The following is a 24,721-nucleotide window of genomic DNA, read 5'->3' as shown; positions in this document are numbered from 1 at the left end:
TCTCAGTTTACATAAATGATATAAAATATGCAGTCGATTGTGATTTTATTCTGTATGATGATGATTAGTGACTTTAACATGTGTCTCTGACATAGACAAAATGCTTTGTAAGTCCGTGGCTAGTGGATGATAGCCACAAATAATAAACTTGAAGTGAACTTGAACACAGGTGAGTCTAAAATGTATGCCCTCAACTTTATGTAATTAATGTGTACTGAACATTAATTAATCTGTGTTCTACAACATTGCAAAGTTGTAAATAGTAGCAGCAAGTAAATTCATGAATCACCAATATGAGGTTTCATAGTTTTGAATGACAGCATCCAACAATCCAATCAAAGGCAAGGGGTGACATTGTGGGAGTTTTGTGCAGTTTTACATTTGGAATTTTGAGGTCACTGTACACAAATCTGACAGAGTTTGGCAGATTTATAATAGTGACCCGACCCATAATCACTTCATGATAGCTGGATTAGTTGCTGTTGTAAAAGCAATTAAAATGTATAAGTCTATGTGAGTGAAAACAGCATTTCTGTTAAAAGAGAAAACATCAGGAAACACAAAATGAATTGGTTGAACTCTGTTATCATCATGGCCATGAGTGAGTACATCCCTTCTTATGTTTCACAGGCACAATGGGTCACTGGCCAATGGGGACAAAGGTCGGAGAAGAAGTCGCCTTGCCCTCTATAAGAGACCTAAAGCCAATGGAGTCAAACCTGATGTTATCCACAATGTTTCAACCCCTCTGGTGTCAAAGGTAAAGAACATCTTATCCAATTAGTTTTGACTCTAAATTAGAGCTCAGTTTGTAAGCTGTCACTAACCAAGTAAAAAATACTCACAGGCACTGCACTACATTAATGGTTATAGACCAACATGTCTTTATGTCTGTTGTTTTAAACTCAACACTACAAGTTTCAACAGTTTGGAGGTAACTTTTGGGTTTCCTCAGCACTGTTAAACACTATAAATAACTCAGGGAGTGTTTCATTGACAGAGTATTATATCACTGATTACACTACTTTTTAGTTACTTTCAACAAAATCCCCCAAATAACCTCTATAGAACAATTGAATAGCCTAGATCTTTTTAGATTAACTCATAGCATTGGACACAGCAGACAGACATAGGATCACAGTCTGATATATTATGAGATAGGAATAGATATTTTTAATAGCAGGCTTAGTCATATGAAACACAGCAGACCCATATCTCCTATAATGTAGCCTATTATGACGTGAAAACACAAAAATCTCTTTTTCTATGCCTTTTCATTTTAGTCCACTGAACAAGAAATACGTGGCCATATGTGATTCAAGAATGTAAATTAGCTGGGACAATTACAGTTTTTTTCAGTCGCTAACAAGCACTCACCCATACTTCTGATACTTTTTCTAAACTCTTAACACAGACTCACACCTACAAAGCACAATTGGCCAAATGGATAATTTTCTTCTCAAAAACACATATTGTTAAATATATACTAACTCTTCATTTCAAAATAGAACACACCTTTCTCTGTACAAACTAACTTTACCAAAACACTGGAAATCTGACCCACAATGACATTATGTTGTCAAAGAATAACACTTGTTTTCACTTCAGAAGGTACATGCAGTCAGTCAAAGTACACCAGGCTTCAAAACACTGGCTATTGTTGATATTACTGCATAGACTTGTGTTTGTTTCAGTTTTACAGATATTTGCATGTAAAACATGCAATACAACATTTCTACACTAAATTTCCTGGTTGGGAACTGTATGTAAAAGCATTCCACTAAAAACCAAATCATTTTTTTATTCATTTACTGTTTACTACAAGAGGTACAGTAGATATAGGTACTGTTTACAGTGGGATAGAACAGAACACTTTTACAGTACTGCTTACAGTAAAGTGAACAAAATATCCATGAAACACAAAAGAACATTCTGAAAAAGAAAAAAAATGCAAAAAGCTCAAAATAATAAAAGCACAACATTTCTAAAGTAATTATCTAATCTCTGCGGTCTTCAGGGTTAGGCCACATGTTTTCATCAACATCGCATCTGATATTATCCAAGGCAATGCACCTGGGATAAAAGCGTTTAGTATGACGGATCCACCCTTGGCAGTTATCAGCTGTGATTTCCCTGCAGCCAGCATCCATGGCTTCAAGGAGGGACATCTGGTCATGTGGCTGATGGTCATAAACCTTCCACCTCCAAGCAGAAAAGAACTCCTCTATGGGGTTGAGGAAAGGTGAATAGGGTGGAAGGAACAGACGCACTAGTCTTGGGTGGGCTTCAAACCATGCTGTAATTGCTTGGGAATGATGGAATGCCACATTGTCCCAGATGATCACAAAGGTCCTCATGTTTTCACCTTCTTGATTCTGCTGTGGGATGAGGTGATGGTGGAGATCATCAAGAAAGGCAAGGAGGCGCTCTGTATTGTAGGGTCCAACCTGACATCTGTGAAGCAGCAATCCTGCGTTTGAAATCGCCGCACACATTGTTATGTTTGCCCCTCTCTGTCCTGGCACATCAGCTGTGGCCCTTTGTCCAATAACATTTCGTCCACGACGACGCCTTTTGGCCAGATTGAATCCCACCTCATCAAGGTAGATGAACTCATGAGGTGCCTGGTTGGCCTCCAATTCCATAACTCTCTGAAACAAAGTTTCAAATGCAAATGTGTCATTACTGTACACCATACTATGCTGTAACCAATTACAGTGCTGTACTGTCTAGGTTACCTGCTTGCAAAGTGCAAAGCTTTTAGAATTGAAGATTGAATTGAATATTCACTATACCTGGATGTATTGTTGCCGTAGCTCTTTGACTCTTTCACTATTCCTCTCAAAGGGAACAGTGTAGAGCTGCTTCATCCGCACTCTGTGTTTGGATAATGTCCGTGCAATTGTTGTGAGGCTGATACTGTCAACATTTTCAAACATGTCATTGTCTTCTACAATCCGAGTTTGCAGTTCATGGAGTTTTATTGCATTATTTGCAACTACCATTTCCACAATGGCAAGCTCTTGATCATTATTGAGGAGCTTTCCTCTTCCCCCAGAGGGAGGAAGACGTTGCATCCTTTAGAGGGACAAAAAATTCTATGTTAGCGTTTCTGTATGGCCTTACTGTATTGACATGTCAAGTGAGAATACAAATAATCCATGTAAAATGCAATACATACCTGTTGGTTTGTCGAAAAATGCGTACAATGGAGGCAACTGTTGACCGCCTCACATTGGGCTGCACTCTTTCACCAGCCTCTCTTAGTGAAAGACCATGGTTGATGACATGGTCAATGATAGTGGCACGAATTTCATCACTGACTACCGTTCTTGTAGCCCTTGGAATGCCACCACCACGCATTCTTATACCCCTACCTTGCCCTCTCCTTGGGCCTGCTCCTACACCTGCCCCCCTCACTACACCTCTCACTGCACCTGCCCCCCTCACTACACCTCTCACTACACCTGCACCTCTCCTTCGTACTCTTCCTCGTCCAGACATTACAATGTTTTTCTTTTTACTGCTTCCAAGAGAAATCACTCCTCAAAGTCCTCCTTTTATAGTTATCAATGCAGCTGAAATCATTGGAATCAGCTGTAGTTGGCCCAATTTACCCCACATAAATCAGCTGTGTGTCAATTATTCAATTGCTAGTTCATTATCAGCTGAGATATATTGTTTTTGAACTTATATCAGTGCAGAAGTAGAGGATTTTATACTGTATCTAAGGTTTGGAGTATTGTTTTTGCTATAGTGGCATGTTGTGTGTTAACATTTGTAAATAATACAAAAACAATCCATAATTTTGTTGGGAGGTATCGCGTGTCTCTTAAGAAAATGTAAGCATTGTGGAAATGTGTTCACTGACTGCATATTGTGTGAAAACGACATGAAATGTGTGAATGGTATGGCCACAGAAGTCCGATGCTGTGCTAATTGTGTTTAGAGCTTCGAAAATGTGTTAACTGATTGGACAAACGCTTGTTAGTCACTGAAAAAAACTGTAATGCTTCATCATTAGGCCTACAAAATACAACAAAAATATTTCAGTCACACAGACACTGAACAAAGAACTTATAGGCTCAGCTCTTACAGTTTTCTTTTCCAATTGCTAACACACTCAAATGACATGCATAGCACAAATATTTAAACTGACACGAAGAGAGCAAAACCTATTCTCAAATCTCCAAAACTTTAAAAATATTTTCTGCTTTACACACATTTTGCAATTCAAAATGGCACTTTTTAAATGCAACACGGTTCTCTGCATAAGACACAACAATTTGACATAAAGTCACGTTTGCCATTTCAAAGCACTGCCATTCAAAATTACACTACATGAGCTAATTGGCCACTATATGTGCCACCTGGCCAAACAATTGTTATGTAACTGTTACCACTTCAATCAGGAAGTAAGAATTGAAAGACCACAGGTGAGCAGCTTTTTTTCCAACAACAATGGAAGGCCTGGCAGAGAGAGGACGAGGAAAAGGAAGAGGGAAGGTGGGAGTGAGAGGGGGAGGAAGAGTGAGGGATAGAGCTGGTAGAGGAGGTCATGGCCAAAGAAGACAGCCACTTTCAAATGAAATCAGAGCAACCTTAGTTGATCATGTCATCACCCATAGGCTGACACTGCGAGAAGCTGGAGTGCAGCCTCTCTCATTGTCACATTTTTTTTGCAATTTTCTTTTTCACTTTACTGTTTTGTGAACATATTTTTGTTCACTCTAATGTAAATATATCTGCTGTGCATATGTTGCTCTTGTTTGGTGAAAAATAGAATAAATGAAAATGTTTCAACAGCATGTGTATGTATCTGCAAATATTTCTATGCATGTGAACAATCTGAAGAATTCTCTACAATTTGAACTATTTCAGTATTATGGGAAAGCATACTAAAGATGAGAGTGCTTTTCATTATGCCCAACAGTGTGTAGCTGGTTAGACAAAAATCTGGTAATAGGAATGAAGTGTGTGCTATTGGGTGCAAAAGTTTGATTGTGATAATGCTATATGTAGTTTTGGTTGCAGTGCTTCATTTTGCAGGATGTATGAGGTATTTTGCAGTTTGGGTGTGTGGTTTTGTGAATTATGTTAAGTATTTGGATAAAACCTGCGTAGTTTGCAAAATTGTGTTTTAGCAATTGGAAAAAACTGTAGAGGCGCAGAGACGCACTATTAATATAGTCATGCTGATGTGGATCTTAAAAAGACACAATGAACGCTTCACTTTGGTCTGTAATGCAGATTGTTGGTTGCATAACGCAACTGTAGTAATATATAACTGAAATATTATTAGTAATTTCAGTTATTATAATAGTTATTGCTTAAAGAAATCTAATACTGTAAGCCAAAACAGACTTTTACAAATGGATGATTTTCCATTTGTGTATTACACCACCCTGATCATATATTAAATGTCTCCCTTTTGTTGATGACCAAGTAACTGCCAAACTAATGACAGCTGTGCTTTGTATCTCCTGCAATTTATCAAATGTTGGCATGCTAACACACTTAGCTAAGATGGTGAAAATGCAGCATGTTAGCATTGTCACTGTAAGCATGATAATGTGCAGACATTAGCATTTTGCTCATAGTACTTCTGTGTTACACTCATATACACAATGTTTCTCTGCAAGTCTACCCTACTATTCTAAAAATTATAGATATAAGATAAGGATTGTATGTATAAAGTATATTGTAAATATAATGTATATTTGTTCTGAACTATCCCTTATATATTGTAACAAAAATCAGTCACACAGTACCTTGACATGAGATCATCTCTCTCCATCATAACAATACCTCAGCTAATAAAATGATATCAGTCATTTTGAATTAGAGCTAGCATTGTTCCTGCAGAACAAAAAATGTCCTCTGGGTAGATTTTCCTGTAGGCCAGACCTTCAGCTCTCCTTGTTATGTGACCTGGATAATGTCTTTTCCATTGGCAGGCACTCAGCAACAAAAGCCAACACAGCATCTCCTACACACTGTCGCGGAGCCACTCTGTCATTGTGGAGTACACCCATGACAGCAACACAGACATGTTTCAGGTCGGTGCCGCACACACACAGACACACAGACACACACACACACACACACACACACACACACACACACACAAACATGCGCGTGCACATGTGCCATGCCAACTCAACATTTCAGCTGTGTGACCTACTGCAGAAATAGGACATTGTCAGAAAATAGGCAAGTTGACTGCAAAAAGTACCATGAATAGATGAGAGCTCTAACTAAAGCTAACTGTGGCCAGTTAAACTTTTACTGTAAATTAGCTAGTCTAAATGTGATGTTTGATAAGAGACACACTACCGTTGTTATACTAAAGATCTAAGTGGTAATTATCAACAATAACTGAACTTTGATGATGTCCATCATTTAAATGTGGCCCTCTCATATTGTCATAGTAGACAGTAGTATTGTTTTATTGTTTAATCCCACATCACGAGCCTTTAAAAACATCCTGAAGTAGAACTGTGCCACTGTAGCTAACCTAGTTTCTTTAAGACATCAATGTCTTACCTTAATGTAGCCATATACGCTCTTCATCCTGGCATTGTATGCATCTGTGCTTTGCTTCCATTTGTTAATTTGTTCCTCTCAGTGTGAAGCAGGTCTAAGGATGACATCTCTTATGATGCACATAGTTCACATTACTGCTGATTAATTGAAATGTTTAGTTACATATTTGATTGTAAATAAGTTCCTAGAGATTATAAGTAATGGTTTGACATTTTGGGAAATATATTCATACCCTTTCTTGCTAAGAGGTAAATGAAAAGAATTATGTCAGTGTCATGTCTGTATAAAGTAACTTTCACTGCCAGTTATTTTAGCTTATCTTAGTTAAGTTTACCTTAGCTTAGCTTAAAGTCTGGTGGCAGAGGTAAAGAGCTTGCTGGACTTTCTCTATAGTTAACAATATACAACTACAACAGCCAAATTTCAACTAACATGACAGCTCTTTTTTGTTTAATGGGTATAATTACATGGATGCATAAAAAACATTTTTGGTTAGGGCTACTGTATGTGCCAGAATATTTCTAGGGAGTAGCCAGACAACCGGCGGAGACAAAAATTACACTTTACACATGCTTTACACACATTTTGCAATTCAAAATCGCACTTTTTGAATGCACCAAATACGATTCTCTGCATAAGACACAACAATCTATATCATCCACCATGGGCTGACAATGTGAGAGGCTGGACAGAGAGTGCAGCTTCTCACATTGTCGCATTTCTTTTTTATGCTATTCTTTTTCAGTTTACTGTTTTGTGAGCATATTTTTGTTCACTCCAATGCATAAGTTGCACTGACTTGTTTGGTGAAAAATAAAAAAATAAAAGTTTCAACAGCGTGTGTGTATCTGCAAATATTTCTGTGCATATGAACAATCTGAAGAATTCTTTATAATTTGAACTATTTTATTATTATGACAAAGCATACTAAAGATGAGAGTGCTTTTCATTATGCTCACCAGCATGTAGTTGGCTAGATAAAAATAGTTATACGAATTAAGTGTGTGCCATTTGGTGCAAAAGTTTGATCTTGATTATGCTATATGTAGTTTTGGTTGCAGTGCTTCATTTTGCAGGATATATAAGGTATTTTGCAGTTTGGGTGTGTGGTTTTGTGAATTGTGTTAAGTATTTTGATAAAACCAGCCTAGTTTGCAAAATTGTGTTTTAGCAATTGGAAAAAATAGTAATATCTGCACACTGAACCCAGATAGCAAAATGTACCTGACACCCTCATCCAGCCTTCATACCACGTAGAAAGATGGCACTTTGGCCTGCCACAATCCCAGACGCGGGCCAGTAAAGCCGGAGGTCAGGAGCAGATCACCCAAGTGCCATCATCCCATGCGGCATGATGGCCAGATTAATGTATCTGGTATGGGCCAGTTCTAAGCCACAACAATTTTGCTGTCTGGAAAGGCATCTAGCCGCTAGATGTCAGCAATGTCATGTCTCACTAGCCACCTCCAGTAGTGACACTCTAGTCAAATGATTGTAGCTTATAACGTTCATCATTGCAGCCAAGCAAAATGTCAAAGAAAAGAGAAGTTGACATTGAGGGAAGGCAGTTTAATGCGAGATGGGAAACAAGGAAGTATGTCTTCTTTGTAACAAGACAGTGCCAGTCACAGAGGAGACAATTTACGGTGGCACTTTGACACCAAATACAGAGCCAAGTATGTTAACCCTAAATGCAAAAATCCAAGAATTAAAAGGCAGCCTGTGAACAGAATGTGTTTGTTAAATTTACAGAAAAATGATGGCGCATTGAAATTGAACTGTTTTGTGTCTAAGGAAATGTCTCTATTGTCAAATCAAAATTCCTGTTTTTCAGAAGGTGCAGTTGTGTTCACATACCTTCAGAGGTATATGCTGAAGGGAGGTGAAAAAGTGGGCTTTAACCCGAAACAGGCTTTTAACAATGTCAGCTTGTCGAAAACATTGCAGATCGAATCAGGGAGCTTATTAATTGTGTAATTAAACATGATAACAATTCAGTAAATGTATCTAGTCTTATATTTACAACCATTACTTTAAGCGGCTTAGAATAAAAGTGACAGTTGAATTCAGTTTGGCACCCCTTTTCAAATATGGCAGCTCAGGGCAATAAAGGAGTTGCTCCTCTACAATAACTGAAATTTTCCAGATTCAAAGTCTGGCCAAACATTTTAAACTTCTCTCTGTAATACAAAATGAGAATTAGCCTTCTCTGACCAATGTTGGCTAGCCTTTGTCTAGAACACCACAGTCAAATTTGTTTTAACCAAGCTACTGAATGTCCAGTACAATTACATGTACATGCAATCCCTTTCAAAAGGCATCCATCTGAGTAAGTAGATTAGCCTGTTTAGCTACCTCAAGTTAACATGCTTGCCGGTTGGTTGCTTTTAGAGTAGTGACTTAGTGAGTATGTGGCTAAAACCAGAAAACATTTGTTTGGGGGGGGGCGTTAATTACCTCATGTTAATCAGGGACTTTAAGAGGTGTTGGTAGGAACTGTTGCTACGCTAACCACATCCTCACTCTCTGATATCCATCTTCCCATCTCATGCTTTCCTAAAACAGCGAGCTGGTTCTTTAATGTGTCTAACTATAATGGAACCTGACCGCCCCGAAGCAAATCACAACAGAACACCATACAGAACAAAACACAAGTCAGACATGCATCTAAGTGAGTGCTCAGGTAATCTGTAAGATTTGTCAGACTCATCGAGAATGCCGAGTCATGACAGAACAGCACAGTGAGGGTGTCAGAGAGAACAGAGGGAGGGAATAAAGAGGTAGTGAAGGAAAGAAAGCAAGAAGGAGGGAAGACGAAAGACTGAGGAGATAAAATATACGAGAGGATGAGTCAGGCCTGTCTGCCCTCAACAGCTCACAGCCTTCCTCCAAACACCTTCTCTCATCATCAAAGAGATCTATACAAACTCCAGCATACAGTATCAACAGGGCTCTGCTCCATCTGTCTCCCTTCCTCTGTCTGCTGTGTTAAAGGCTCAGTTCACCAACATTACAAAGCAGGTTCCTTTCTCTCCTCTCAATCTATCTAATCATGCATGATAGTTTGGGTGTACTTTGTTCACGTATGGGACAGATATTTGTTAGATATCTTACTCTACCCAGATACGATGGAAGCAAATGAAATTGTTATTGTGCTGCTTATAATATTTCAATATTTCATTTCAAGAGCAGTGCTGCTTCCTCATTTCTTCGGTTCAGTGGAAAGGAAAAGAAAACTACACTTCTTTACATCCAAGCAGCCATTGTCCTTTGGTTATGATAAAATCGTGAAAACCTTGGTGTAAGTGAGAAAATATGATTTCTGTAGTTTGGATGAACCAACCTTTTAGTACAAGCATGGAGTTATTTGTATTGTTTATTGTTTTAGGATTTTGATCCCTCTCTCTTGGTTTTCTCAGATTGGCCGGTCCACAGAGAGCATGATCGACTTTGTGGTGACGGACACAGCAGGCAGCAGTCAGGGTGGGGGTGCAGCAGGGGAGGGTGGCGGCGGCGGTCAGTCGGCCCAGAGCACCATCTCCCGCTATGCCTGCCGCATCATGTGTGAACGCAGCGCTCCCTACACCGCCCGCATCTACGCAGCCGGCTTCGACTCTTCCAAAAACATCTTCCTTGGGGTAAGTGCTCTCCTTTGTGGGTGTCAGGATTTTCTTGGTGAACTACACAGGGGCTGGTAACCGTGGCAACATGGTGAGAGCAACAGCGGGACAGGGCTGTGCCACCCACGGGTGACATCATAGCTGTTAGGATGGGTGACAGTACATGTGACCTGGCCTAAGGATGCAACAGAGTGTGTGTGTGTGTGTGTGTGTGTGTGTGTGTGTGTGTGTGTGTGTGTGTGTGTGTGTGTGTGTATGTGTGTGTGTGTGTGTGTGTGTGTGTGTGTGTGTGTGTGTGTTGTATGGAGTTGCTGGTTAGTGTTAGTGTTAATCATGTGTGTTATGAAAGTGCGTTGACTGTTATTATATGTGTCTGGTTACATAACCAGTCAGAACATACTAGAATTTGCTAGAATTTGATCAAAGGTTTAAGTCAGAAATCACAATTCTAACATTAAAGTCAGAACTCTTAGATAAATTAAGGCGGGTACACACTACAGGCTTTTTCAAACCTTCGCAGATTAGGAGATCACACACTTGATGACAACAAAAGACAGATCGCACAAGATCTCTCTCTGCTGATCTTATAGTGTTTGGTGTTCTCCGTAGTGCACACCACACATTAACCGATTCTTAAGCAGGGTATCAGGTTCTTCACGCTCGATATTACAAATTTTGCGTGGTCAAACGTGACTTCAGTGTAAACAAACGATGAACCGGAAGATGCAGTGAAGAAAAGCTGAAAAAAACAAAAACAAAACAAAACAGCTATGGAAAAAGTCATTCAAAAAGACAACGAGAGTGTGGGTTGAATGCGTTACAGCGCTAGTTGGAGGTGAGTAAAAATTACAGATCGCTTCTAGAGCAGCGCCGTGCGCTCTTGCCCCCAGTACTGCGAGTCACTATGACAACAGGTAAATAAAAGGCTGCCGGAGAAACACAGCCTGGTGTCTTGATTGGCTGTTGGTTCAGTACACGTGACATCACACGCTGTGCGTGCTTGGCTCCACTCGCAACACCCCACACGCTACAGGATTTCTAGTCGCAAATATTAAACACGTTCATTATTTACGCTCTCTCCTTATTTACGCACACAATCACTCCTAACACACCCCACACCACAAGAAAATCAGACACAATGTCCTTTTTAAACATCAGATAATCGGCCTTTGCTGGCTTTGATCATAAGAGAGAAATCGAGACAAAAATCTGCCCGATTATCCATGTACCCGCCTTTATCAGATTTATGACTTTAATCAGAATTCTGAGAAAGAACTGAGAATCACCAAACATTTCATGGGCAGGGATATGTAGGTAATGACTGTATCATAATATTTTAAACATGAAAAATGTTTTTGCATGAAATTAATTCTCCTGAGAGGGCAAATTGATTTGGTTGGCCAATCACAGGTCAGATTGGTCACAACGGACAACATTTGGTTAAAATGTTTGTTTGTTTGTTTGTTTGTTTGTTTGTTTGTTTATAACTCACCTATTCCTCAGACAGGACAGGAAATATTATTGGAGTAATTTTTAATACTAACAAGACCCTAATCTCAATTCTCTTCAAATTATAAAATAGAAGTCAGAATTTAGGCACCAATTCATTCTGACGTGTATGGATCCAGCTGTGTGGAGATGTTCAGGCTGCTTTGTCTGGGAATCAGGAAGTCCTGAAGTTTTGGTTCCTTGAGCGTTGCTGTGAAGATCCAATAGCCAGAGGAAAGTCCAGTACTCTGTTGAGGAACTCTCGGTCCAAAGGCCCAGCGATGTCCGCATTGGGAGCGCTGGGGGCAGAATCGGTCTCGGATTGGAGCACACAAAGTCTCTCTTTCGTTGGAAACAACTTGTACAGCTTCTGAAGCAGACAATTACTGGATCTGGATCAGGCGGGGATACTTTAACAATATATTAAAAATCAAAAAGGAAAGAACTTTGTTCTGTTAAAGATTTTGAAGTAAAGCACTTAAAGCAGTGATTCAATTCACTTGTCTTAGAGCTCGTTACAAAACTAAAAGTAAAGATTATATTTTAAAAAGAAGATAAGAGTGCAGAAGAGTATGTGATAAGAAGAGCGTAAGAAAAGAGCAACAGAGAGAGAGAAAAAGGGGGGTAAGACAGAGTGAGAGAGGAGAGCATGTCTCTCTGTTTTATTACCCATGCTAGCAAGCGCAGGTGGCAGGCTGACAGTGTTCACTTCTCCTGTGACAGTATGAGTTTAAACTCACAAGACTTCATTAAACTAAATTATTGCTTTTAATGTTTCGAGATTGTGTTTCACCTTTCCCAGAATTTCACCATGGCTTAATAGTGGGGCTTTGTCTACATGAAATGATACGACATGACTAAAATCAAAAATAAAACATGATTAAACATAAACACACTTCAACATACAGTAGGACTGAGGACTTATACATATTCCTTCTGGTCCTATCTTAATGCTTGTCAATAAAAACAGCTCTTCCAGGAGGATCCCAAGGCGTTCCCAGGCCAGCTGGGAGACATAGTCGCTCCAGCGCATCCTGGGTTTTCCTTGGGGTCTCCTCCCGGCGGGACATGCCAGGAACACCTCCCGAGGGAGGCGTCCCGGGGGCATCCAAAACAGATGCCCAAGACACTTCAGCTGGCTCCTCTCGATGTGGAGGAGCAGCGGCTCTACTCCAAGCTCCTCCTGGGTGACAGAGCTCCTCACCCTATCCTATCTCTAAGGGAGCGCCCTGCCACCCTGTGGAGGAAACTCATTTCAGCCGCTTGTATACGGGATCTTATTCTTTCGGTCATGACCCAAAGTTCATGACAATAGGTGAGGGTAGAAACATAGATTGACCGGTAAATCGAGAGCTTTGCCTTTCGACTCAGCTCTCTCTTCACCACGACAGACTGATACAACAACCGTATTACTGTGGCCAGTGCACCGAGCCTCCTGTCAATCTCACGCTCCATCCTTTCCTCACTCGTGAACAAGACCCCTAGATACTTAAACTCCTCCACTTGAGGCAGTAACTCTCCCCCAACCCGGAGGGAGCAAGCCACATTTTTCCGGTCGAGAACCATGGCCTCGGACTTGGAGGTGCTGATTCTTATCCCTGCCACTTCACACTGGCTGCAAACCGCCCCAGGACATGCTGGAGGTCCTGGCTCGAAAGAGCCAACAAGACCACATCATCTGAGAAAAGCAGAGATGAAATCCTGTGGCTCCCGAGCCAAACCCCCCCCAGGACTATCGGCCAAATTCTCCTCTCCAGTACCCTGGAATAGACTTTCCCAGGGAGGCTGAGACGTGTGAGCCCCCGATAGTTGGAACACACCCTCCGGTCCCCGTTTTTGAATAGGGGGACCATCACCCCGGTCTGCCAGTCCGGAGGCACTGTACCCGACTGCCAAGCGATGCTGCAAAGACGTGTCAACGAAGACGGCTCCACAACATCCAGAGACTTGAGGTGCTCAGGGTGGATCTCATCCACCCCCAGTGCTTTGCCACTGAGGAGCTTCCGGACTACCTCAGTGACTTTGGCTTGGGTGATGAATGAGTCCCCAGCCTCCGCTTCCTCTTTGGAAGGCATGTCAGTGGGATTGAGGAGATCCTCGAAGTATTCATTCCACCGCCCGACAACGTCCCAAGTTGAGGTCAACAGTTCCTCCTCCATGGCCTCTCTGAACTTTTCTCAGACCCAAGATTTTGCTTCCGTGACTGCCCGTGCTGCTGCACACTTGGCCTGCCGGTAACCGTCAGCTTCCTCAGGAGTCCCCCGGGCCAACCAGGCTCGATAGGACTCCTTCTTCAGCTTGACAGCATCCCTTACTTCTGGAGTCTACCACCGGGTTTGGGGATTGCCGCCACGACAGGCACCGGAGACCTTACAGCCACAGCTCCGGACAGCCGTGTCAACAATGGAAGTGGAGAACATGGTCCATTTGGACTCAATGTCCCGAGCCTCCCTCGGGATCTGGCCAAAGCTCTCCCGGAGTTAAAGACCTCCCTGACAGAGGGTTCCATCAGACGTTCTCAGCAGACCCTCACAATATGTTTGGGTCTGCCAGGTCTGTCCAGCTTCCTCCCCTGCCAGCGGATCCAGCTCACCACCAGGTGATGATCAGTTGACAGCTCAGTCCCTCTCTTCACCTGAGTGTCCAAGACATACGACCGAAGGTCAGATGACACAACCACAAAGTCGATCATCGACCTCCGACCTAGGGTGTCCTGGTGCCACGTGCGCTCAACACGTATGCTTGAACATGGTGTTCGTTGTGGACAAACTGTGACTAGCACAAAAGTCCAGTAACAAAACAACACTCTGGTTCAGATCGGGGAGGCCGTTCCTCCCAATCACACCCCTCCAGGTAACACTGTCACTGCCCACATGAGCGTTGAAGTCCCCCAGTAGAACAACTACTATTGGTGCAATTAGTAGTACTATTCGTTAATATGGTAAAATTAAGGAGATGAGATCCTAGTTTATAGATTATTCAGAATTTATTGGAAAACCTGAATGAGTAGAGAGACCACTGTGGGATTAGAATGTCAGACTGCGACAACACCGTCTTAAACAACGGTTTGACACATGAAAGGGGAGAACTGTATTAGGTTTCCAAACTAGCCTTCCCCCATTGTAGAATGTATCTGTTGTTTCAGAGGGGGAGAGATGTAGATCAGTAAACACATTCAATCATAATAATAATTCTTGTGAGAAAACAGTTCTATTTTCCTCTGATGGGTAGAGAGAAGACTCTTCAGTGTTTGACCTCGTTTAATCTGAGGAAAAGGAGTGCATCTCTTTTCGGGGGGCAGATCTGGTTATTTGTTGTAGATTACTAAAAGAGTTCTCCAGTGACATGTCCATCCGAAGGTTGATAGCAGTAAAACAACATCCTCCTGCTCAGTGGAGAGAAGGGTCTGCCAGGCACCTCTCTGAAAACATTCAGCTTAGAGAAGGTGAAAGGGTAATTAATGACAGACACGGGCCTCTGTGAGATGCAGAGAGGAGACGAGAAGTTCCTACAAAAGTAAGTACAGATGGAAGACCCAAGTTACAATAAACCAGTTAGCTTTTGAAAGAAATGAGCACACTGCATGTCCATATACGGTCAAGCACCATTGAGCTAACTCAGCAGTCCTGCCAAGGAGTTAGTCTGAAGTTAGTCATTTGTTGTTTTAACTTGTGAAAGCTTTCGAACCACAGGACATGCTGCCAGGCTAGGGTGGTCCAAAACAGTGGTCCTCAATAGGCCGTATCCAGCCCGCCGGCCTCCTTTTGTGGCCCACGAACTATTATTCCTTCGCCATGCAAACCAATAATAGCCGTTCTCATGACAGCATGACTTCATTCCATGCAAGATTCATCAGGACCCCCGACAACTAGGCCAGCAGTCAGAGAGATACCATCAGCAAGCACTTCTCCACATGAACACACACACACACACACACACACACGCATACACCCCAACTGCTTGTATAACTCCCCCAGCCATCCCAAATAAATTTACACCGGTATATGTAACAAATATTTTCCTTTTATTAAAAAGCAGGCTCTGTGGCTCACCTCTGAACTGTGTGATGGATATAGTGCAGATAGACAGTGTCGCTACAGTAACCCTGAAATAGTAATCTGATTACTGATTATTGATTATTGATTACTAAAAGTAACAAAGTTAAGTTTGAGTACTTGTTTTTAAAAGTAACTTAGTTACTTTACTGATTACTTGTTTTTAAAAGTAACTAAGTTAGATTACAAGTTACCTTATTAGTTACATTAAGCAGCTGCTGACAACACCCTGCTGCCTCAACATAAAAATGACTACCGGTTTTGCCAATACTCAACTGACTTTATTGGAAGTGCATTTTTAACAGTAACGCCCAGCACGGCATTGATAGTAGTAGGAATCTTGTTTATTATGGCACCAAATGAGGGCGAGTCAATCGTGTTTAAGTGCAGCATTTTCTCTACAACATACAACATCTTTAGCTGACACAAACTCAAAATAATGACTGTATTTCCAGCTAGAAATCGTACATCTCTCTCCTCCCTCCATTGTTGTTTGTGTTTATGTCGCTGCATGGTATTACACGTGAGTTGTCCTCATGCTGAAAAACGTGACTCGTTGTATATGTGACATCACTCCCCGAGATGCAAGAAGAAAGCAAAAATATATATTCTTACTAAGGAAAATGACTGAAATAATAGTAACACACAGTGACACTTTAATCTGATTACTGGTTTGGAAATATTAACCCATTAGATCACTGTTACTGAAAAAAATGGTCACATTAACAGTAACGCGTTACCCGTTACTTTAATCTGACCACTTTTTTACTGGCAACACTGCAGATAGATGAGCAGATATACTGACATCATTAATAAATAATTCATGATTATGAAAGGTAAGACCTTAACGGAATGATACTTAAGGTTTTCATTATAACAGACCCTGTTTTTGATAGTGTATTGTGACCATGTTTTCAGCAATAGCATTTTAAGATATGTGTAACGTGTTATGTGTTTTCACGCTATAACGTTTAAAATCCACAACATATTTGTTTGAGGTGTGCACATACATTATACCAAATATTTCCGACAATGTTATACCAGAGAAATCCACAAGTTTACTCATTTGGAGAAAAAAAGGAAGTCAGCCAATGAGAATAAACATACCATCAGTGAATCTTTAAAACATGATCTCAGCCGTAACTGTTTGTGCTGGTGTCACGTAGATAGATTTTCATAAGAACTGGTGGTTGTTAATGGCGTGTTCACTCCCAGCAGACAGAATGACAGCTGTAAGTTAGCGAACAACACCATGCACCAAGGCTCAGTGTTTCAGATTTTCCCCGCTTCTTCCTGTAAAAAGAACATTTCCCCTCCAGGTCCAGTCAGAGGTCAACATTACAGAACATAAACACCCAACAATGGAGGTCATCCTTGTGGATCACTGCTGCAGTCAAATTGATAAACCTGTTGATAGACCTGATGGCAGGAGTGAATTTATTTATTTATTTATAAATTTACTTTTCAATCCCAAAAGTTACAAATGAATCCTTGAGCTCTCCCCCCGTTGGTTAAGGGCTCTGAGCAGAGCAGACTCTTTATGTGAGTCAGTGTGTTTGTTCCTCCAGAGCTGACTGGCTCTGAGTGAGGGACAATGAGGCTAGGTATTTCATCGTTAAATTGAATGTGCAGGCAGGGTTTATTTTTTTCAAGAAGGAATCATGTAGCATTTACTTTCTTTAGAACTACAGTGATTTGGAGGTGTAAAGGACACCGCCATCCCCCACATTTTTAGATCAGAAGGCAAAGTATGAGGGATAACTACACCATTACCTTGGCCGTCTGGATAAAGTAATTCACACTGACAATATGATAGTAGTATCTACATCCACCTTGGGTAGAGTGTCTCGTTCCTTTCTTCAACATCCTCAAGTAGGATTTTATGCAGCAGCAGTAGCCACACAGTGTGGTAGTAGCTAGCTGGCAACCTGCGTTGGGGTGCATTAGTGTCACCTATTGGTACATCATAACAGACCCTATATGGTTTAAAGGTCCCACATTTCACATTTGACATCAATTTCACACAGCTGTCAGAGGTTGTTGTTTTATGAGATGAGGAGGTTAAGCTTATAACCCCAATTCAATGAATAAATGTATACAAATCCTCTGCATCGATTAATTTAAACATTTGAAGGGAAAACATATATTGTGATATAATTGATACCAATTAAACACATCAATGGACAGCCAAACCAAAATTAAAGCTTTGAAATGTGCTTATTATATCACTAATATTTAGTAAGCTTGCCACCATATTATTGTGCTAGTACCTGGGAGCAACACATCATTAATGTATTACTACCTTATTATGTTAACATGGCTACAAACTGTTAGCAAACATCTGTATAGACATCCAGCAGATATAGGGCAACATTAACATTTATTTGGAGCTCTTTAGCTGCTAAACACTCCAGTACAGTTCAGTATGCTCACCAGCTAGTCTCTCACTGTGTCTACCTGCTGTTTGGCTAGTGCTGTTGTTGTGTACCTGCGTGCTGCTGTTTGAAATTATGAGACTGAACTAAAAAGCTAAACCGTAAAACAGAAACAATGAGGAAGAGGCTTTAATGCTCTGTAGCTCTCATTCAACTCATTGTCATATACAGCAGTATTGATAAATGCCAGTGTTTCAAATTTCAGCCCCTAAAAGAAATGTTTGCAGAACAAAATCTCCAGACCGCTGTTTTAACTACCTTGGCCCTTTAAGATCATTTTTAAAGATGAAACTACACATGCCAGAAATTTGCTGTTTCATTCTATGAGAGCTAGTTTGTGTTCCCAACACATCCTTTCTCTCTCTAAGGGACAGGTTTATTCTTAGGCATGGGTGCATTTCTGTGCATTAGTCAGTACAGTGGTCATTCTGTACTGAGCTAAATATAGCAACAGAGAAATGCAACGGTGGCTGGTTAGAAAAAAACACCTCCACTATCATGCCTCTGTGCCTCTCCATCATTCCCCTAACCTTTATGTCTGCCTGCTCTGCTTGTGTGTGTGTGTGTGTGTGTGTGTGTGTGTGTGTGTGTGTGTGTGTGTGTGTGTGTGCGCGCACGTGTTCACACATGTGTGTGCGCGTGTGGGGGGTCTCTCAGGAGCGAGCTGCCAAATGGAGGACATCGGATGGCTTGATGGATGGCCTGACCACCAATGGAGTGCTGGTGATGCACCCGGCAGGGGAGTTTGTGTCTGAGCCAGCTCCAGGCGTTTGGCGGGAAATCTCAGTTTGTGGAAACGTCTTTGCCTTGAGGGAGACTCGCTCAGCCCAACAGAGGGGCAAACTGGTAAGATTAAGGGGGCTGATGTGAAGATGACACCAATGTTTGCTTTGTGGTCAGAGATAAGCAATTACAAAGACAGTTCAATGTAAGCACATAAACATTGTCTTAACGCTGGGGGAGCCAGCTAAATTTAAAGTATCCAACCAAAAAAATCCCCTCCCTCCAGAGCCACTCCTCCAATGCACATGAACACATACTGCCCAACTGTGCAGTTCCCAACAGCCAAATATGTGTCAGCAGCTACTTTTCTTAGCTTTTCCAGCCTAAAACATAAATCAACAACTCTGTTAAGCAAAACAGTCTGAAAAGGATACCCAGCATGACACTTACTCCTTACTGCAGCTTTTTTTAAAATGCATGGTAGTTTGTTGACTTTACCCAAAACAAGGTTATAACCCACCTTGTTTGGTAATCCCCTGCATTAACACAATAGCCTTTTCTTCAATGCTTATAAGAAGTCTGGCACCAAATCGGACAAAGCTGTCATGAATCTGATTGCTCTGGTCAGTGCATCAATGTAATTGGCTGAAATTTTTCCCAGTTTGACTGCTATGATTGGCTATTGAGGGAGGAGCAGGTTATGTGTTATAGGACTACCACCTCTGGCGTTACTGACTTTATTACAACGGTTCTGGCACAGTGTATTGCTGTCATCACTAATCATATAGAACTACTTAATGTCTCCTTTACATGCTCAGAATATTATCATAATAAATGTCAACTCACCACTGTCAAGTTACCATGTTAGTTGTGGGAAGTTTTGGCTGCAGTTTCAGTGTAGTTGGCTTGCTAATAGCTTTAGCAGTATACTTACCTGGCCGCACGGAAGACTCTAGTCATGTGCCAAGTATAGCAGATTGCAGGTAGGCAGATCTGATCTTTTCATGAGTCCTATGTGACTGATTGGATAGGGTTATTGGAGGTCTACAACGGCCACAGACACTAGATGTTTTTTTTTATTATTATATGTCGGAGTATTTGATTTATGGAAAGCTGTTGGGCCATGAAAAAGTTTTTAAACAAAACGTGCCTCTAGAATAACTTACCAACCCTAGCTTTAAAGGACTTTCTTTCTCAGAAAATGAGGGCATGGTTAATAGTTCTCTGCTAAACTTAAATAACTAAAAGTTATTTATCAAAAGTGTTTATCAGTGTGGCTCATCGGCATTGGCAGGAAAGGAAATGTCAAATATCATAACAATATCAAAATACAGGAGAGGGGGTCTTTAATAAGCACTGTTGCATAACCCTGCTGTTCCATATATAACCTCCTGTAATATGGAAAACATTTGAGCTGTCTGAAAAATAACAGTTTTTATGATTTATGGTTATAAGAAGTCTGGCACCAAATCGGACAAAGCTGTCATGAATCTGATTGCTCTGGTCAGTGCATCAACGTAAGATGATACTGTCCTGAGAACTGTCATTTACATTATAACATTATCCTTTGAAAGACAAAAGACAGGGGTATTTTTCATAGATTCTGTATTTTTTATGTGCTTTTAGTTTCTATCATATATGTTACAGCAATCTGAGCAGGTGTGAAGGCAACTTTTTTGTTTCTCTTTCAAACAAAAAAATAATCTGTCTTTAATTATCGTACTACAGCAACACTCCAAAGATAGACGTGCTGCTGATGATAATGGTGTTATGAGGGAAAGCACTTATACTAGTCTAGTTGAGCACAGTGCCATCATGTGGTGGTTAGAAGTATACTGCTGGAAGGTTTTCTTGTACAGAGTGTATCAGCCCAGGCAGAGTGTTCCCAGTTTAACAGCTCCCACCAGTATAGAAAGAAATCAGCATTTCCTCTGTCCTGACAGCCCAGTTATGACAAATGATGTACCTTCTCTTCCCCTCTTTCTCCTGCTACATTTCTATAATTTCTGTTCTCCTCTCAAGGTTGAAAATGAGTCAAACACCCTCCAAGACGGTTCTCTAATTGATCTGTGTGGGGCTACCCTGCTATGGAGGACCCCCGCTGGACTGCGGCACACTCCCACCCTCAAACAGCTGGAGTCCCTTCGCCAGGAGCTGAATGCCGCCCGACCCCAGTGTCCCGTGGGGTTCAACACACTGGCATTCCCAAGTTTGGCTCAGCGTGAGATCGTTGACAAGAAGCAGCCCTGGGTCTACGTTAATTGCGGCCACGTACATGGCTACCATAACTGGGGCTACCGCAAGGAAAAGGGTCCTGCCGGCCCTGGGGGCACAGCACCAGCCAGCACCGGGGAAAGGGAGTGCCCCATGTGCCGGCGAGTGGGCCCCTATGTGCCGCTGTGGCTGGGCTGTGAAGGAGGATTGTACCTGGATGCCGGGCCACCCACTCACGCTTTCTGCCCCTGCGGCCATGTATGCTCAGAAAAAACAGTGGTGGGATGGAGCCAAATCCCATTACCCCACGGCACCCACGCCTTCCATGCTGCCTGCCCCTTCTGTGGTACCTGGCTGACGGGGGAGCAGGGCCACATCAAACTAATCTTCCAGGGCCCCGTTGACTGAAGCTACTCAGAGGAAACTGAGGGCGGAGAGGACAGAGGTGAACCTGCTGAGTAAAGACTGTCACTGTGTGCAAAGACAAAAATGTGGACACTCAAGTGTGGGATGAAAGAATGAGTACAAGAAAAGGACTGTTGACATGATGCAATAGTAGATTGCCAAGACTTCAAATGAGGTGTACGGAGAGTATGTAAATAAACTGTGTTGAAATCAACATGTGTGGTGACCTTTTGTTGTACCTTCGGAGTCTCAGACTCAAGTGCATTTCTTATCATTCAGAGCATGATTCAGTCAGATTGAACATTAATTTAATTGTAATTTCACAGTACAGTACTGTTCTCTAAACTACCAATGCCATAAATAATTTATCCTCTCTCTCTCTCTCTCTCTCTCTCTCTCTCTCTCTCTGTATATATATATATATATATATATATATATATATATATATATATATAGATATATATAGATATATAGATATATATATATATATATATATATATATATATACAACATTAATATATAACATTAATCATGATGTAGTTGTTGATGCACATCACTTTCTTGTCCAGTAATATTTTAGGTACACTCAAGTGGTTCTGATAATTTGTCAAAACGGTTGGCTTTTCTACATCCCATCTGATTGGCTGACTGCTTGTGTGTCTTCGCTGTTTAGACTTTGTCAAAGTAATGAAGCTGTGATGTGCTGTGAATGAAGTACCCGCGTAACTTCAACATTTTAGCATCATGGCTGCACTGTGGTGAGCTGCAGACTCCACAGAGTGTCTCTGAGCCTTGCTCCCAGTTTGCAGCGCCCCCATTGTGCTAAAAATAACTCAAGGTCACCAAGCAGCCCCATGCCTGCCCACCAGGAGTGAGTGAGTGAGTGAGTGAGGGAGGAAGAGGGAGAAGGAGAGGGAGAGATTAGAACGCTAGGGCAAGCTTGTCATGAGGAGAGCTACACATCACTTATTCAATACTGCCAGAACAAACTGGAAACAAGTACCCCTCAAGCATATTCCAATAGCTGCTCCATAACACACATTTCTGATTCAACAGTCACATATTTGTAGGTAAACAATGCATTCTGTATTGAATTAGAGCAGATATTTTTTGTATCTTATGTCTAATATCACTGCTGAAGAGCTTTCACTGCAGATAGGATGCAGAGGGCAGCTGTAATCCCACCAAGAGCTGCTGCAGGGTTTTCATATCAGAGCAAAAGTCTGAACAACTGGCGATGTCAAATTTGTCTTCATTTGCCTTTCCAGATTTTCCAGTTGACACAGTGATGTACTACAGCTGAGTTGCCTGCACCTACAGATGATCTGCCTGGTGTGTGCGGTTTTTTAAAGGTCCACAGGGAGAGGCAGGGGCACTAATCAAGGACGGCCGCAGTGTGGATGACAGGCAGCAGAGGAGCTCTACAGTCTGATGAATCTTAGGGATGTTAAGTACTTGTTTCTATAACTGCAACTATGGTAATGGTGGTGTACTGGATGTGTGTGTGTGTGTGTGTGTGTGTGTGTGTGTGTGTGTGTAACATCCCTTTTGAAAAAAAATATTAGGCAGTTGCAATTTTAAGTATCAGTCAATGTGCCCAATAACCATATTCATCTATTCTACACTTTGGTCCAAAGAGAGATATCTCAAGAGACTGACAGTTGATCTATGATGCATGGCTGTGGTCACTTGAAGATTGATCTCAATGTGTTTATAAACTCTGACATGTCCTCTAGCCCTGCCATCAAGACATAAATTTAACTTGCTCACAAGAGTAAGTTTAGTGGGACTTTTGAAATCAGAGTCATGCAAGGCAGCAGCATCCCTGGCTGCCTGCTTTTTATGATACCACCAGGAGTTTACAAAATCTCCAGATATTATGCTGTCATTTCTCTGTTCAGGCTTCAAATTCAGTTTAAAAATCATGAAACTTAACAATCCAGGCTGCATACATTTTGATCTCTACATATTGATTCTATGAAAAGAGAAAGCCATGAGTGTTATTAAAGGATGTTGCATTCAAAGTCAATGGCATATGTAACAAAGTCATCAAAGCTTAAACACTGATGTAGTTTTGTAGAAGAAATTAAAACCAAATATTAATGAGATAATAATACAAACTCAGAAATACATATTTTCTCCATAAGTGAATAAACAAGCTGTTCTCACAGGTAAATAAGGTCCCAGAAAACTGTTTGAAGATAGAGGGGTGGCAGGGTCCGCCACATTATACGAAGTAAAATAGTATACATGTGTCCTTTAAGGTAAGTTTGTTTATTCAGTTTATTCAGTCATGCAAAAAAGATAGTTTGTTTATTCAATTTGTTTAGGCAGAAAAAAAAATCAGCCACCGAGGACCTTTCTCCTCTTATTAACTTTAATTTAATCTGGGTCATACATTTACATGTTGTGGTGTGTAAATGAGTAATACTCATCTCAAAATCAAAACTGTCTCAGTTGCCGTAAAGGATTATGGTGCAGCAACTGAAGCATTTAACTACCTTTATGGTGTGAGACAATGATCACATGGTGTATTTTGTGTTAGTATGAAGTATGAATATGTACTTCTGTGTGAATGTGTCTTAATAAATTATAACTGTTGTCATAGTACAGCTGCAGAAAAAATAGTGGAAAGCACTCAAACAAGTGAGATGTGAGCTGCAGTACAGGCCTGTCAAGGAAAGATACTGATCTAATGTCTGTGGGTCATAGACGCCACACTGTCATTCTGTGAAAACAGTTCTTTTTTTTTTGAGTATGAGTCATTAGAAACATAAAAAAAAAGTGTTTTATTTAACTGTTTTCACTGTTTTAAGTATATTCTTAAAATAATCCAGTCAATTAAGGATACAATTCACCCAAAAATGACTTCAAATGCCCATAAAATGGCTACATACAGCTCGTTCTGTGTAATCCAAGTCTCCGGAAGCACAGATATTCTGTGTGTAGTTAAAAAGACATTATTTACACCCTCAATGTGCAGTTGAGCTTCTGAAACCACTTCAGACAGTGTGTGTGTGTTAATGCTCTTATCTTAGCAGCTAGATGAGAATGGCTCAAAAAAGCAGTGTAAATAGTATCTCTTCAAATCAATTTACAATCTCTTTTTAGTGTATCTTTCTGATGTGTTGAGACTCACAAATTAGAACTGAACCGAAGCATCGAGGCTCACCTGACAATCATTGACAATCATTTCTCAACATTCAAGAACCCATTATATGGGTACTGTTAAGTA

The 24,721-nt window shown here is 41.1% G+C and overlaps 2 protein-coding genes across 5 annotated transcripts in view; one reads left to right on the top strand and one right to left on the bottom strand.

The window, feature by feature from the left end:
• The window catches only part of peli3 (pellino E3 ubiquitin protein ligase family member 3), a 53,691-nt gene extending 31,991 nt beyond the window's left edge, over positions 1 to 21,700 (top strand). For all 3 annotated transcript variants that reach the window (XM_037112481.1, XM_037112480.1, XM_037112482.1), the window contains exons 3-7: positions 631 to 760; positions 5,958 to 6,059; positions 9,966 to 10,184; positions 18,802 to 18,990; positions 20,890 to 21,700. In XM_037112481.1, coding sequence (XP_036968376.1) covers positions 631 to 760; positions 5,958 to 6,059; positions 9,966 to 10,184; positions 18,802 to 18,990; positions 20,890 to 21,489 — 1,240 coding nt within the window. In that variant the 3' untranslated portion in view covers positions 21,490 to 21,700. The remainder of the gene's footprint in view (positions 1 to 630; positions 761 to 5,957; positions 6,060 to 9,965; positions 10,185 to 18,801; positions 18,991 to 20,889) is intronic.
• On the bottom strand, positions 1,350 to 3,748 carry LOC119027349. 2 transcript variants are annotated; one of them, XM_037112484.1, is made up of 3 exons: positions 3,438 to 3,748; positions 2,796 to 3,407; positions 1,350 to 2,651 (listed from the first exon to the last, which is right to left on the bottom strand). In XM_037112484.1, exons 2-3 carry the CDS (start codon positions 3,075 to 3,077, stop codon positions 1,998 to 2,000), a joined length of 936 nt encoding a protein of 311 aa, XP_036968379.1. In that variant the 5' UTR covers positions 3,078 to 3,407; positions 3,438 to 3,748; the 3' UTR covers positions 1,350 to 1,997. The 2 variants fall into 2 exon arrangements, with proteins under 2 accessions (XP_036968379.1, XP_036968378.1); XM_037112483.1 differs by having other exon boundaries at positions 2,796 to 3,425; positions 3,456 to 3,748.
• Positions 21,701 to 24,721: the final 3,021 nt, after the last annotated feature.

Source organism: Acanthopagrus latus, chromosome 10, assembly GCF_904848185.1.
Source record: "Acanthopagrus latus isolate v.2019 chromosome 10, fAcaLat1.1, whole genome shotgun sequence".
Taxonomy (NCBI): domain Eukaryota; kingdom Metazoa; phylum Chordata; class Actinopteri; order Spariformes; family Sparidae; genus Acanthopagrus; species Acanthopagrus latus.
This window is presented reverse-complemented; position numbering and strand designations above follow the sequence as displayed.